Source organism: Lonchura striata, chromosome 10 (genome assembly GCF_050655825.1).
Source record: "Lonchura striata isolate lonStrDom1 chromosome 10, ASM5065582v1, whole genome shotgun sequence".
NCBI classification, from domain to species: domain Eukaryota; kingdom Metazoa; phylum Chordata; class Aves; order Passeriformes; family Estrildidae; genus Lonchura; species Lonchura striata.
The window spans coordinates 18,287,475-18,303,198 of NC_140712.1; the positions used below are offsets into that span (position 1 = coordinate 18,287,475).

Sequence of the window (15,724 nt, forward strand, 5' to 3'; positions counted from 1 at the left end):
ACATCTAGACAAGAACCATAATCTTTGAAAAGATTTAACATGGCAATGGGTGGAGAAAGAAATGCTTCTAACAAATTAAAGGTACTACTTTAATAAAGGCATCTGTTTAAAAATCTCATCCATGCAATAATTTCTATAGTAGTGTTCCAGGACTTATTTTCTGGTGATGGTGTCAAATACTGATTGCCATGAATTTTTATCTTCTTATATCCATTTCTAACATTACCATAGCTCATGTCTATTTTCCTTATTTTCTTTGTTCAGGGGCAATAAATCTATGCTATCATTTTTCAAAAGATTATTTTCATGAGCCACATTTAGGGAAATGACCTCTACTGTTGTTTACTCATTACATTCAGAAATACTAGTAAATTAGTGCTAACAAGCAAGAAACTGACACTCAAATAACAGAAATCTGTCTCACTATAATCAATCATGTAGATTTTTCACCGGTATTATAAGTCACTGTCCTCTACACTAATTATTACTTTCTTTTTGCTACTCAAACAGCATCATTTTTAACCAAACATATCCTTAATTCTTGATATAGAGAACTGTGCCTTTTTTGATATGTAACAAAATAAGTTTTTTAGAAAAGGACTAAATTTCTATTCATAATACTTCAAATTTTTTTTTCCTCTTATGGTCTGCTTTAACTCTAATATATCTTCAGCTCTGAAAAATCACCCTCATTAAGGAAAAAAATATACAAGAAAACGTGTTAATAGGAACACTGTCCCCTGCCCACATTAAATGTAATTGGGTCATGATCACTGGTGTCTAGGTAACCACAAACTCCCACAACAAAGATTAATTCATCATTTCCTGTTACAAAGTAGTCCAAAATAGAACTGCAGTGGATACTACATCTTTTGTGTTACAAATTAGTCACCTGTAATATTTGGAATCTTTAATAGTATTTACTGCTGCCACACGAAATCTCAAGTAGATCTCACCCAAACTGAAACCCATGGCTCCACATTTACTTTTTCTGTAAGGAATACAAGTGCTTCTGATGTAGCTTATCCCATTTTCTGGTTTAATTCAGTGTGCCAAGGAGGATCATTTCCTAGCCTTTGCCATCCTACCTGCAGCATGTACACCTGGATTATCAGCAAATGAAGATGTAGCACACTGCCACTCCCCTCATCCCAGCCAGACGTGCTACTGCCTTTTCTGTCCTCCCCAAGCAGGAGACAGAGCAGTAGCTGGAGGTGTTTAAATTCAAGAATTTAAAGGTTCCAGTTCAGTCAGTTAAATTACAGCTTATCAACAAAGATGATCTTTCAATTAGTCTTGCTCGCTATTCTTTAGCTGTAGCATGGAGACATTTGAGAAATTATTGCATCTGCAGTTTTTCCTGCACTGGTTCAGTTTATTTATGACAAGGTGTTTGAATTTGAGCTGCATTTGTTTTCATAGGGCTTGCCCCCCTACCACTTCATAAAAGGTTAGTTCTCTTCCTCCAGAGTGCAAAGGACCCTTATCCATGTGATCTCCCCGAGCACCAGAACATGGCTCACTCCTCAAAAAAAGGTTCTCTGCTTCAGATCAGTTTATACAACCAATAATCATTTTTCATTCCTTCCTTGATTAAAATACTTCTAAAAACTCTCTGGTAAAATCGCCAAGATTTTTTTCTTTCCTTTTCACCAAAAGCCCTGAAGAATCCTATCATATAGAACTCCACATATTTCTCTGACATCTGCTCCCAAAATTCGTCACCCAAGTGTGCCTTTGCACCTCACACTCCTGGTCTAGACAGACAATTCAGTGTCACATTGTGCTTGTGTTTACTCCTCTGTCCACTCTTGCTAAGTGAGGATCATTTGTGACAATTGCTTGGTTGAAAATATCCCAGTGGTTGGTTGTTTTACAGCAAAAGACATTCAGAGATATCCTTCTAATTCTCTGTAGAGTATCACACATCATCAGAATTGAGCATCTCTAAATTTTCTTTCTTCTCTTAGTTGTCAGTAACCAACATTTTTATTTTTATTATTATTATTATTATTATTATTATTATTATTATTTCTACTATCTTCAGCCTCATCAGGTCTGAGCCTTCCCTTCTTATGACAAGTATGCACATGATTTCTGAATTGTCCCCAATACCTGCATCTCTGCATATTGCATGCTGTGCCAAAATGTCTCTTTCTAGACCACATATCTTCACTTGTAGATCTCCCACCATCTGGCAGCACATGTATTCCTTAGACAAAAATTAGAATATAACACATCCAAGGCAGATCACAGCAGGTTTTTGGGGTTTTATTTCATCATTCATATGCAGTATGCAATGCAGGGTCTTACCTAGAGATAAGCCATAAAACTTCAAATTCCATCCCAAACTCTCCTGCTAGGCTTACCATCTTCTGTCTCAGAGTTTATCTGGCACAAGCATACCCCCACTTTATGAGTTTATCACACGTAGAAGAACACATTTCTGCTCTGGTATTCAAAACTAAAGTGTTTACAATTTAGTTTGGCTTAATTTACTTTAGAAATGAGTTAAGCCAAATTTAATTAAGGCCACCTTAATTCTGCTTCAGAGTGTTGACATGGAGCTTAATGTGGTTTAGCACAAGAATTTCCACTTGCACCTTTAGCGAATTCAGAGGCACTTTCCTGCATGCTCTGATATAGACAAACTATTAAAGAATTAAGCATGTTTAATTAATTATCAAAAAAGACTGAAAGGTCACTTAGGTTGCATTGTGTAAGTACCTTCAAGAGAACAAACTCTAAGCTACTAAAGGTCTCTCTAAACTAGCAGAGAAAAACAGCACAAATGCAGCTAAAATATCAGGCATATTTTTTCAAATGAGAATAAGGCAATCATATTTAACAGTTACTTACACCTAGAAAATGCCAAGGGACCAGATAGATTTTCAATCCTGTGCTATTCTCAAATCCAGCCTGGGTATTTTCCTGTTTACACAAACACAAGTTAACAGGCTTTGTACAAAGCCACCTGGGTGAAGCCCAAAGGCTTATGATGTTCAAGAGGTCGAACCAGAAGAATCAACAGCCTCATCTAAGCATCAAAGCTTCATGAATTTGTTATTAAAATTCTGTTTTCAGTGCTTAATACCTTTCCCAGCAACTGCAGCTCCCCCTGCTACAGGACAGGCTGTACCTGGAGAGGAGGGCAGGAGCACAAGGCTCCCTCTTCTCCTGCTATGACTCTGGAATATTTGTCAAGTCTTCAGTGCAGACTTGAGACAGAACTACAGAAAGGCAGAGAGGCTGTGGAGTTGTGCTGCACAGGACACTGTTATCATACCCAAGGAGCTGCAGGAGGAGCCGAATTTGCAGATGTGGACTCCTGCAATTCCCACCTTCTCAAGCTGGCAGACCTGACTCTTACTCGAGGACAAGTCCACCACCCAGCACAGTTTGCATTATTTGTGATGTTTAAAGTACCAGGCAAGAGCACGTGTTCTGATTTAAGTGAAAAAAATATGTCAGCACTTGGTCAGTAAGGAAGGAGTTTAATACTGTCAATCCAGAAAAATAATAATCAGATCTGCTCTACTGGGAAACTGGAAACCATTTCTATGGTAGAAGAAAAATAAGAGAAAAGGTAACAATTAGTAAAAGAGTTCAGCACACCTGAAAAATAAATAAATCTGAATTGGAAACAAAACAAGGAAATTAACCAATCCTACAAGAGCTGGGTGGAACCAGAATGTATCTGCAGATTTGGAGACTGAAGAGAATGAACAGATCATCCAGTGTGATTTTAGGGGAGACCAGACCAGAGGACTTGGATAACACCATAGATAACAGAGGCATGAGGATGGCAGTGAGTGGAGATACAGAGCTGACAAACAAGAAAACTGGGAACTACTGAAGCTGTGGGAAGCACATTTTACAAGCATACAGAAACAAGCAAAAGGAAGATTAGATTTCAAAATATAGTTTATGCTTAATAACAGATGGCATATATATATTATGGGCATCAACTGGTAGAATGCACTGCTGCAGGAAGCCCTGTCTGATAAAAGATTACAAAAGGGAATGAAAAAGTCACATAATAATTCAGAGAGAATGTAGCTCATTATTCCAAGTTTTGAAAATGATAATCAGGGCTCTTGTAGTTTATGAAGCAGAGGAGAGGCAGGTCAGGCTAGGATTATTTCCTTTCTGTGTCTTGGTGCAATTGAATCAGTTGCCTTACAGGCAGGTTTTGTTTTCAGAGCCGTGAGGAAAGTGTCTGCAGGAGGCAGGATACCTGATTATATGGACCAGTGATCTGATCCAGCATGACAAATGTTATGATCCTAAGAGGAAAGAAATTCTTCTTTACAGAAAATCCTGTAATCAAAAACTTTGAACTTTAGATGCCTCTAAAATTCCATGCATAGTCAAAGGCAAACATGGCTTTTTTAGCCTGTGCATTTCCACCTACCCATTCTTATTTTCCGTGCCTGAGGAGTTCATGATTAGACTAGTAGCTTCATCAAAGGGCAATTTTCAGCTGCCAAATAGATTTGTACAATAAATCCACACGGGGCCAGATTAACAAGCAAGAGAGACATCAGAAATCAAAAAGCTAGCTGCTGTAATTCCCCAGAAAACTTGAAAGGATGATGTGCAATGATATTTGGGCTTTTAAAGGGCCACCATTGAAATGCTGCAGTTAGTTTTCCTTAGGAATGTTGCTTTTCTATTGCTTATCCTTCCCAAGAGGTTTTTTTCTTTAGAAGACTGAGATCCCTTGGGCATTCAAGGTCATGCCATTCCAGATTTCTTAGTGGACTTCAAATAAAACAGTAACATTTCATCCAGAAAAACCACATGTGTGTGCAACTGCAGTTGTCTGATTTGTCAGAATAATATTTTAAATAAAAAATGAAAAATAATCTTTAAACACTGAGTTTGCTATATTTTTATAATTTTTTTCTGTTTGCTATAATAATTTTTACTGGGAATGTAGTTAAGGCTCTAACATCTGAAGTCAAACCAGGTCCTCAGCTATGCCCATGAACTGAATAAATACAATTCAGAGATTAGCCTGACCATAAATTGCTAGGCATTTTTCAGCCTTCTGGCAGTACAAAAGACTGTTTGACTTCTGAGCATGACAGCACTGATTTTAATACTAGGAGAGCTTGTTCCTCCTTACAGCACATGGCCAAACCTACTCCCTCAATCACAAGGTGACAGCACTTGTTGTTTTTATGTCTCCACATGAGTACACTGGTTTTGTTCATTTTCAAATGGGGACACAATAGCAGTCACTTGTCAGCAGGGTGAAAATATGGAGGTGAGCCATTGATTCATGTCTTGTTCCCTCACAAAATGCAATTTCTTCTCCATGCAATCCCAATAGCAAATAGTTTGTTTTTTTTTTTGCTTCAAGTGCCTGGGCTGCCCAGATTGGTAATGTCAAAACCTGGGATTCTTCCATCAAGTCCTGTTCTCTCAAATTCTGGGAGATGGATATGACAGGACACTTGCACTTCTGATTCTATGAAGTCTTGTTGCTCATCCACTTTGTAAAGAAACAGTTTGATAGCCCCTGTCAGTACCTATCAACTCCTTTCTGGAGTCCAGTTTGGAATCTGGGAAGACTGGCTTGCAATCAAATATCTGGGGAAGTGCAAAAGCAGCTGAGGGGGAAAAAAATTCCATAAACAAACTAGAAACATCAGTTGTTTACAACACACTGGAAAAAAAAAAAAAAAAAAAAAAGAAGAAATCTAAAGGAAGATCAACATTCAAGACAAGCATTATTCAAGATCATGCCTGTTTTCCACTCCCCCAGCCCCATGGAGCTTGCTATGTCTGTCCCTAGGTTTAACTAAAAGCCAACTACCAGCTAGAACACATCAGGAATACTGCTAACATCTTAAGCAGTGAAAGGAATGCAGGAGATTTCCAGGATTTGTTGGAATAAGATCTCCAAGGGTAAGTCCCAAGCAGAAGGGGTAAATAGCAGAGCAAATACAAGTGTATGAGAGTGGAAAAGGGTGGGCCAAAAAAGAGGTACATGTCAGCTCTGCTTTTCTATTCTACATGCCAGCCATGTCCACTGAATCTCAACAAGGCTGGACACTTCCCAGCTTTGCAGAGTCAAATCTATTATGATCTCACCTCTGTTGTCATATTTTATTGTGCTGTAATTTAACCATATGGCATGGGACATCTTCTCAAGGTCATAGCAAGTCAGGGATACAGCTGGCTCAACATCTCAGGAGAAATAATTATCAAAATAAGATGTGAAAAATTAATTTAGTATCCTCATTCATGATCCAGTTATCACCAGTGACCATCTTGTGTCATACATACAAAAAGAAAATTCCAATATATTTTTCCTTGGGAGCTGAGCAATAATGAGAAGGAATAAAATGTTGTTTCCCAGTGCCTCTGATAATTCTTGCATTGGGTTTTGGTGCTTCCTGGGTGCTTTGGGAGACTAAAGAAAGTTCTGTGTTGCTCTTCTCCAGTGACTTTCTCCCCTGTTTTGAGTAACAGTGTGAATTCAGGCACAATGGAACGTTTTCCACCCCCAGCACTCAGATCTTGCAGCCCATGAGCAGCAAAGCAGATGGTCTGAGCAGCAGCTGAAACCCCCTGCAGCAGGTGCTGGGAAGGACTTTTTCCAAAATGCCTTTCAAGGCAGCATCCATGGGACACCTCACCAGATGGGCCAGAGCAGGCAGCCACCCCTGCAGTGACTTCTTGAAAGAGTTAACAAATCCTTCAGTCATGGAAGGAAAACATTTGTTAGTTTGAACAGCAGCAAACTCTCCCTGCTGGATTAAGGACCCACAGCTTTTCCAGAGTCATTCACAAAGCACCAACATTTGGCAAATGTGGAAAGAAGGGCTGAGTGTTCCCAGTAAAAACTCTAATACAGTCACACTAATGCCAGAAAATTAGTTTTAACCCTATATAGGGTTGGAAATCCCAAGACAAATTCCCCTGTCAGAAAAAACAAAAACAAAACCAAGCCAAACAAAAAACCCTCTCCACAAATAAACAACCCCCCCCCCAAAAAAAACCAAACCAAACCAAAACAAAACAAACACCAAACAGATATAAGCCTTCTTCAGATGTGATGCTAAGAAAAACGACCCTACTCAATAACTGATCTTTTCCAAAACAGCAAGAACTGACTCTGGAATGGATAAGGAAATGGGAAAACAGAGTATGGAGACCAACATTACCTTGTTGCAAACTTTACAGACTAGTTTAAATGCATATAAATAGCCCTCCCATATGCCAACATTGAGTACTCTCAACAAAAATTAGCAGATGGCAAAAACACCCATGACTTTTGGAAACAGAGATGGTATTTGCACCTTATGGTCACACCTGTCTTAATACAATTGTCTTATTCCCCATCAAGAAAAGATCTCCTGGGGTGGTCCTACAGGCAAACACTGGTTTACATGTAGATATAAGGCCCAAAAAAGCTCTACAATGGTCTGTAATTTGCTTTTCCAAATAGAGAGCTACAATCAACACAGCTTCTGTTGTGTTGTGTGATCTGAGCACAGTTAAGATGTGATTTCTTGGTTAGTATCCTGTCAAATATTAAAACAAACAAACCAATAAAAAGCACTTAACAAGGGGAAATACTCCTGCAGTTCAAGACATAATTTCATATAAAAACTTTGTAGATTTAAGTGTCTACAAGAAGGACCAACACCCACGATCTCCTCATTTGTTTGCTCAGAAACCTCTTCTCTGCTCTTCCCCCACTTCCTAAATACCATTAGTCCCTACAAAGCTCTATGAAGTGAGGCCCACAAGCCTAAAAGGTACAATTAGAATATCTTACAAAATGAATCACCAATCAATTAGTGCAAGGGGCGGGCAGAAATAACAGAAGCAGGAAAATAAAGCAAATAGGATGCAAACTTTTGCCTTGGGTAACAAGAGAAGGGAAAAAACAACACCCTTAATTTGAAACATCAGTCCTTAGATTAATACTAGATAACTATTTTTTTCTATACTTTTCTTGCTGTTACAGCTGCTGCCAATTTGAGCCACTTCGGACCAGAACTGGAAGCAGACCTATCAGAAAGAAAAATTATTCTTTCTTATTCTCAGCATCTGCTTTAGAATGAGATCTCTAGAGCACTGAGGGTCAGCTAAAAAACACACGTTTTAGAGATGAATTTTTTTTTATATAAAAGAAGCTTTTGAATGCTTCTGAGTCTTACTCATACTCAGGAAAAGTATAAGCTCTGGGGCACAAAAGAAATCAGAAATGGCAAAGAGTCTGTAAGACTTGCAAAGATGATGTAATTTTCCAGAAATGTACACCAGAAAGCATAGAATATATCCCATTTCTTTATTTTTTTCTGTCTACAGCTACTTATCAAACATGCTTTATGGCAAGAATATTGCTGAAATAATTTTTGTTGGTGGTTGAATACTGGCAACAGTCCAAATTAAAATTATTTATAAGTTTCTGCACCAGACTTCCAATTACAAGAACAATATACATCTTACTGAAGAACAGAAGCAGCACCATGTGACCTGCAAACTCCATCAAAATAACTCAATTTCTGAATATTAACTGTAATAAACTGTTTATGAATAAAACATATGCAAAAATTCCTCACAGAAATTTGGTAAGTAATCTTCAAAAGTAAGGGAGATAAAGAAAATATTTAATTGTGTGCTGATAATTATGAAAAAATAGTGCTGCAATTCAGTGGTCAATCATACATGGGTAATAGTTTGGCTGATCTGGGCAGAAAGAGATCAAACCAGAGCAGGCTTCTTCTGTAGGATGAGAAAGAGGGAAGGCTTTCATCTTGGCATATTCCTTTGGTTCAAGAAATCTTCCATAGCAAATCCTTCATTCATCACTCATTTAAATATGTCAGTCCATGCTGGTCAGGCTAAAGGGGATGGATAATATTGTATCTTCTAATTAGACTATCACTACTACTGTCCAGTAAAGATTTTTTGAATTAATACCAAGAGTGTCTTACAAACTTATGACCACACTGCTCAGTGCTAAGGCCTGCAGTTCCATCCAAAGGGATGGTTTTTTCTTCTAATCAAGTCCTATGAGAAAATTTGGGTTATTCAATTCATCTGACTCAGAAGCATTAAAATGGACAGGAAAAAAAAATTGTATGTTTCAGCTCTCCCAAAAGCTTTCTTCTAAGAGGGCCCCATACCAGCAGCAAAATCTCCTTCACAGGATACTGTCAAGATACCTGCAATAATTTTAAAATTCATTTGTTACTCCTTGTTTATAATCTGTTTGGAGCAAAAGGCTAAAATTTATTTCCATTAGTACTCCAACTCCTCCATCAGACACACCACGCCAAGGAAACTGCTTTTCCAACATAACATGTACACAAGGAGCATGAAACTCGATTTTTTAGATTAGCTGTATGACCAAGACATATGGTTGGGAACTCAGCTGTACACCCTGGCACTAAAGGTATTAACTTGGAGGATGATGGATGCAATAATGAATGGAACAGCACAGTGGAATATGCTGTGGAAGGGCCCTAATTAGCAGGCGAGGTAACAAGGAATCAGGAAGAATGGTGACATGACAGAACAGTAAATCTTCCTGGGTCATGGATGTACCTGCACTCAGAACTCCTCACAGCACAGCCTTGCATTCAGACTTTTCAGAACCAAAGATGAGAAGGGGGCTTGTCCTAGGTTAGAATATTGGGGTGTATTCCATTACCACCTCGAGCTGCAATTCCTTTTTTTTTCCCTTATCTCGTGACTCAGAGGTAAGTCCCTCCAGAAGGACCTGTTCTTTTGGCCACATGACTGATAAGATCACAGTGTTCTATTGTGAGATGCTCTGCCCAGAGGAAGGAGCACTGCTGGGACAGAACCATACCTGCTAACACCACCCCAGCCATCAAGTGTCAGGTTGTATCTCTAACTCTGTCAGTGGTTCTTCCTTCGTGCTATTGTATGTATTTGGTTCTTTGTTCTCTTTTCCTAATAAATTGTATTTCTAACTTAGAGCCTCTCACTAGTTTTGCTTTTCAAACCAGGACAGGGCTCTGTATCCCACAAAATGGAGGCAGCAGCTGAAATCAAGTTAAGCTGGAGGGGTAAAATCTCCAACGAGGGACCAGTGCAGGCAGGCATCACAAGAGCAAAGAAATGATAAGGGGTTTATCATTCTATTATTAATATTTTCTGGTTTGACCACCGGGTTGCAAACCAGCAGAAAGAGGAGGCAAAATTCCCCATGAAACTTTTGTTACTTTGTTTTTAGCAACTTTCAAATGGAGATAGGGCTGCTCAAAGATTGATTTGGGCAATCCAGACAAGATGAAAAAGAGTTTGGATATTTTACCACCTTCTTTTCTTGTTCCTAGGTTGAACAAAACCTTAGATAAGATCAATAGTTTCTTTAGTTTTATGTTTCGGTTCCTTAAGGGTAGTTGGCTTATTGCATTTCCATTGATCACACAGACAGGGAGATTCGTCAGACAAACCATCTCTTTTCTCCTTTCATTTCCACCCTCCTCTCCATTTGAAATCAAATTACTTTTAAAGGAAGCTGGGGTCACTATTGTTTCTCATTTACATATCAATAGTACCTAATTCTGCCTTTCTGTCACTAAAGTCTTTTAAAATTTCAGTCCAAGAGAGGGGACACACGTTCCAGGGGAAAAATTCTCACAGCTTTTCTATCAGGAAAACTAAGTTCTGGCTTACCTCAGCCCTTCCTCGACCTCAGATGAGTGGGGTACACTCACCAGCCTTGTTCAATTAATATTTTAACCTCTTGTAGCCTCTCTGCAGCTTTGTTGTTCTTCTTAAATCCTTTGGGCAATCCTCATCAGATGCCTCTGTGCAGCTCAAAGTGCTGTACTTGTGCTTACAGCTAGCAAAGCAGCTGCTTCAATGAATTCACTTCTTGAATTGAAAAGAAAAAAATGCTTGAAAGTTGGAAAAAAAAATGAAGCCCAGGTCTGCTGCTCTCTTAATAGAAGTCTGACCACTGATTCATTAAATGAAGCTGGACTTGGGAGCCTCTGCTGCATTTAACAAGATGTTTTAAATCCTAGCTGCTGTACTTCCAGGTGTAAAAGTAACAAAACATAAGGGTGTGCTTGTCCAGGGGAAATTCAGAATATATCCCTACAGGGAGATCAGTCATATGCCATTGAAAAACTGACTCAATGATCCACAGTTAAACAAATCTTCCAAACCAAATGTCAGAAAGACCTAGGTATAGGATGTTGACATCTTCTGCCTGAGAATTAGTGTCATTCTATTGCTTAGACACACATCCAACTTCATGGTCCAAGAGTGAGAAATTCGTGTTGAAGCCACTAGAAAAACATGACCTCTTATGTAATTAATTTCCAGTTTACAAGAATGATTTCAGGGCTCCAAGTAGCTTTGGCTTGACAGATGGAAGCTGAGGATTAAATGGTATTTATGCAACAAAATCTTCAGTTCAGTCTGTCAATTACACACTCTTACTAATCCACTTGTTAGAGCAAGTAAATAGGACCAATTCCAAAGATCACTAAAAAGAAAAGGAAATAGCTTATAAGTATCCATTTTCTGGAAGAGATCAGTATGTATTTATATGCAGCTCCACTATAATCAATATAAGAAATTATATTCTATTTTGATATTAACAAGTTGGGTACTCAGTGCATTGGGAAAAAATAGTGGAAATACTTTAAATCTGCCTGAATCATAGAAGCTGCAATAAGTGTTTGTATTATCCTTATAATAGAGAAATGGTGAAGGAATTATTAATAATGGAAATATTGATGTATCCTCCATCTTTGAGATAAATCATAACCCTAAACAACAAAAACAACAAAAAATAACTAAAACCCTCAAAAAACCAGACAAGAATATGTGACCTCATAAACACAACCCAGTGATCCAATTAAGATTCAGCTTTTCAAGGCATTCATAATGGAAATTTCAGAACTTCTTTACAGCTTTCAGGCTTCCTTGAGAGCCATGGGAACATTGGATTCTCTCACCAGTCACAAGCCCTCATATGTGAACTTGCTCTTGTCCTCAGTGGGTGCTTGTGGCCCTGATCAGTGTCAACAAAGAGGACAAGAAGAACATAGAAAATAATTTCATACATTTTAAGAGATTTCTCTCCCTACTATTTTAAGCATCTAATGACATACATGAAGCAAGTTTGGTTAAAGACCTCACAGATGCTGATGGAGAAAAAGTCATTAGATATCAATGAAACCTGATGTGTCACTGGTTTTAGATCTTACTGTGGTTATCTAAGAAATCAGTGAAATCCTCCTCTGCAGAGATCATTTGGAGCTTTGTCATTGATTTCAGTCAAAGTACATTTCCCCCACTGTCTAAAAAGATTCAAACCCACTGTCTTGACCTGTGGTGCCTATTAAAAAGCCATTAGCACTTCTCAGGAGTGGAGAGTGTTAGATATAATTGCCCTGGGCATTGCACTCTCTTGATTTTAACTGTCTGCCGTTTTTTAATTCTGCCTTTCCTGTCCTGGAATTGATGTGTGTATAGTAAAGCATAGTTAAAACAGCAGCTGAATACTTCCTGCTACATTCTACAGAGAGGTAAAAGGATTAGTATAGAGCTTACAAAGATAATAATTTGAATGTCTTATTAATTAATTGTTATTTGTAATAATGACTCTTTCCTTAAGGGTCTTTCAGTATCCTTAACTGCTTATTAATGTTGTACAGATAAGGATTGCTCCCTAGTGGAAGAAATGAGGTGGAATGTAGAAGCCTTTCAAATGAAAGCAACAGGTTTGGAATAAGAAAAAGCAAAAAAATTAATCATTCAAATGAATGAAGAATTATGATCACTCAAATACAATTACCCGACTTTATCCTGCATGCTTAAAAACTGCCAGGAGATCTCCCAGACTGATGCCTGATGCATTTGGTACAAGTACAACCCTTCCTACCAACCTTATTTGATGTAGAATTCAGGTCTGTCTAGATCATAGTCTCAGGCATGGCTTGAATTCATTGACATCTGTCAAAAGTAGCCTTAGACTGGCTACCTCTGCTTGTCAGGAACAGGCAACTCCAAATGTAGGATTTTCATGGAGCCTCTTACATTTAGCCATTTAGGTGAATGCTCAGGCAGTGAGCCTGTACCAATGAGTATTCCAGTTAATTACCATAGAATAAAGCTCAAAAATGTCCATCTCACCTGCCAGAACTTTTATGACAAAACTGAGAAAGCCCTTAAGGATAAGTCCCTATATCATCCCCAAAACACTCCTTTCTTCAGCTCAGGGCTTTTGGCTGCAGACTAGAGTTTCCTTTTATTTTCCTGCTGAATGAAACCTCAGAGAGGGACTCTACGTTTTTAGCACAGGAGGTATAAGAATGAAGGGTAAAAGAATGAGATTCCCCAGAAAAGAAATTCCGGCTGGATACATGGGTCTGGAGAGAGCTCAGCAGTGGCCATCTCCTCCATCCAAGCTCATGAGATGTGCACTGGGAGGGTGGCAGAGGGTTTCTGAAAGGTTTACTCACCCTGTAGAGGCCGTGGCTGCAGCTGCAGTAGGTGCTCTCCATGGTGTAGCTCCTCAGCACCCCCATCTCCTTCCACACCACCACACGGGCCGTCGAGGCCCGGGACTTCTCCACCAGGAAGCTGCAGCTGTTCATGACGAATGCAGGGGCCACTTTATCCAGGATTTTGGGAAGAGTCTATGAGAAAATGAATTGCACAGATGTGCACGTGTTGATATCACACACACACACACACACAGAGAGAGCTGTGTTTTAATATGTCCATAATCAAATCTAACCATAGATACTGACAGCTCCAACTGCTGCATTACTCTATTCCATGTGAAACCCTCAGATTCTAACATTTGTTTTATTCCAAAGATTAGAATGCAAAATTTCTGTACACTTGACATATCTCACTCAAAATCAAACATTTGTAACCAAGCAGTTTGGGCGAATCGCTGGAATCAGTTTTGTTCTCAAGCTGCTTCAACCAACCTACACCTTCCTGTTGAGCCAAGAGTCACAGATCAGTGCCTGACATCCCTATTTTCCCCTCTACAGCTCTATTATATCTCCTCCCACCATAAATCCAGGGTCTGACAAGGGATTGAGCCATGGGAAGAATTTTGTCTGAAGCTGGTATAGAGCAGAGAAAGGGGATCTGTTTTATTGTAGAACATCACATATAATTATGTGAAAATAAAGCTCAGCATTTAACTAACTTGCATTGTGAAATAAACCAAAATATTCCCTTCCAGGTCCAGACAATGTATTTCATACAGTTCACTTTAAAAAAACACAATAAAAAGTGATAATAAAACCATAAATATTACATCTTAGCCCTGGGTGATTTTCTTACTCTCAAAATCATATTTCCCAACAAAGTGTATAAACATGCCTGAAGTATCAAATATTCCATCAGTGAAGAGGCAACAATGACTTAGTCATTACAGAGGGCTAGATGTGTTATTTTTATACTCCATAAAAATAGATAACAGCTACATAGAGCACACCTAGTGCTAATGAATGGACTGGACCATTAGATACACACATGCCTGTGGGTTATGTCATGTGTGTCTGAACTTCAGTGCTGCTACACCAACCACAACATGTGCCAAAACACCATTTGATCTGCCTAGAGGAGACCAGGCAAGATTAGGATGTTCATTCCTTCTTTTATGACAGTTTTCTTAAACACCTGAACTGTATGGAATCCTGCAGAAGGAATTCCCACATATTGCTAGTGGTATTTACCCTTGAATTTCATTCAGTTTGGGTAGTGAAAACTAACCAGCTAATTTCACTTTCCAGTAACCATCGTTTTCCCCAATTAATTCTGAGGAATTGTAGTTCTGTTCTTTTGGGCTTCACATCACTGTATAGGAATATTTGATTTAAAAGTGACTGAGCAATGTTCTTTCCTAAAACATGCTTGATACGAGTGATACATGTTTGATCTAAACTACTTTACAAAATCTCTTGCAAACTACTTAATCATACATATCTTTCATTTATACCTATATCATTTTTCAGTGTATTTTGGCCACAGCCATCACTGGTCTACTCCAGTTCCACAAGGTCCATTTTTCAGATGAAAAAACTGAGGCAGAGAAAAACTAGAACAAAGCAAAAAACTTCACTTTAAATCTGACACCACCTCAAGCCTCAGTCTAAGTCAAGATCTCCAGTGTGTTACTAAGAGCTGCAGCACTCTTTCCTTTGGGCATGCTGAACAGAGAAACCTTGAAAATTCAGTTCTTGCCTTTAGTAAAGTATCCAACATTTCTGCACTGCCTTCAGCCTGCTACTTACTGCACAGAGATCACAAAATTGTATGGCTTCATGCACAGCTTCCAGATTTTCCTGGATTTTGACTGAGAAGGAATCAAAAATATGCAGCAGAACCATAGCACAACCATGAGACCTAGTGTAACTGTATGTGAATGGTATGTGCCCTCATCTGAACCCATACACAAAATTTTGTAAACTTATCGCATCAAATACAATAATCAGAACCCTAATCCAGTTTAGCTTTTTAGAGCATTTCAAATTATATGCATAATCAATCTTTTACTTTTAATTAAATAAAAATACTGGCAGGTAACAGTAATGTCTCTGTACACAGGACTCATTTAGAAGCATTAACAAACCCAAATTTAATATTCTTTTCATTTTACCAGCATTCAGTGGATTTCACACTAATGGCTCTTTCTTCTCTATTGATTCTTCTCATTAATTTTCTTTCAATAATATATTTTGTGTGA

The 15,724-nt window shown here is 38.5% G+C and overlaps 1 protein-coding gene across 28 annotated transcripts in view; it reads right to left on the reverse strand.

Moving 5' to 3' along the window:
• AGBL1 (AGBL carboxypeptidase 1) overlaps nt 1-15,724 on the reverse strand; it is a 388,880-nt gene that overhangs the window by 227,664 nt on the left and 145,492 nt on the right. For all 28 annotated transcript variants that reach the window (XR_014957536.1, XR_014957537.1, XM_085588337.1 and 25 more), the window contains one exon: nt 13,479-13,655. Coding sequence is in view for 26 of the 28 variants with exons in the window: in XM_085588337.1 (XP_085444463.1) it covers nt 13,479-13,655 (177 nt within the window). In the remaining 2 variants the exon portion in view is untranslated. The remainder of the gene's footprint in view (nt 1-13,478; nt 13,656-15,724) is intronic.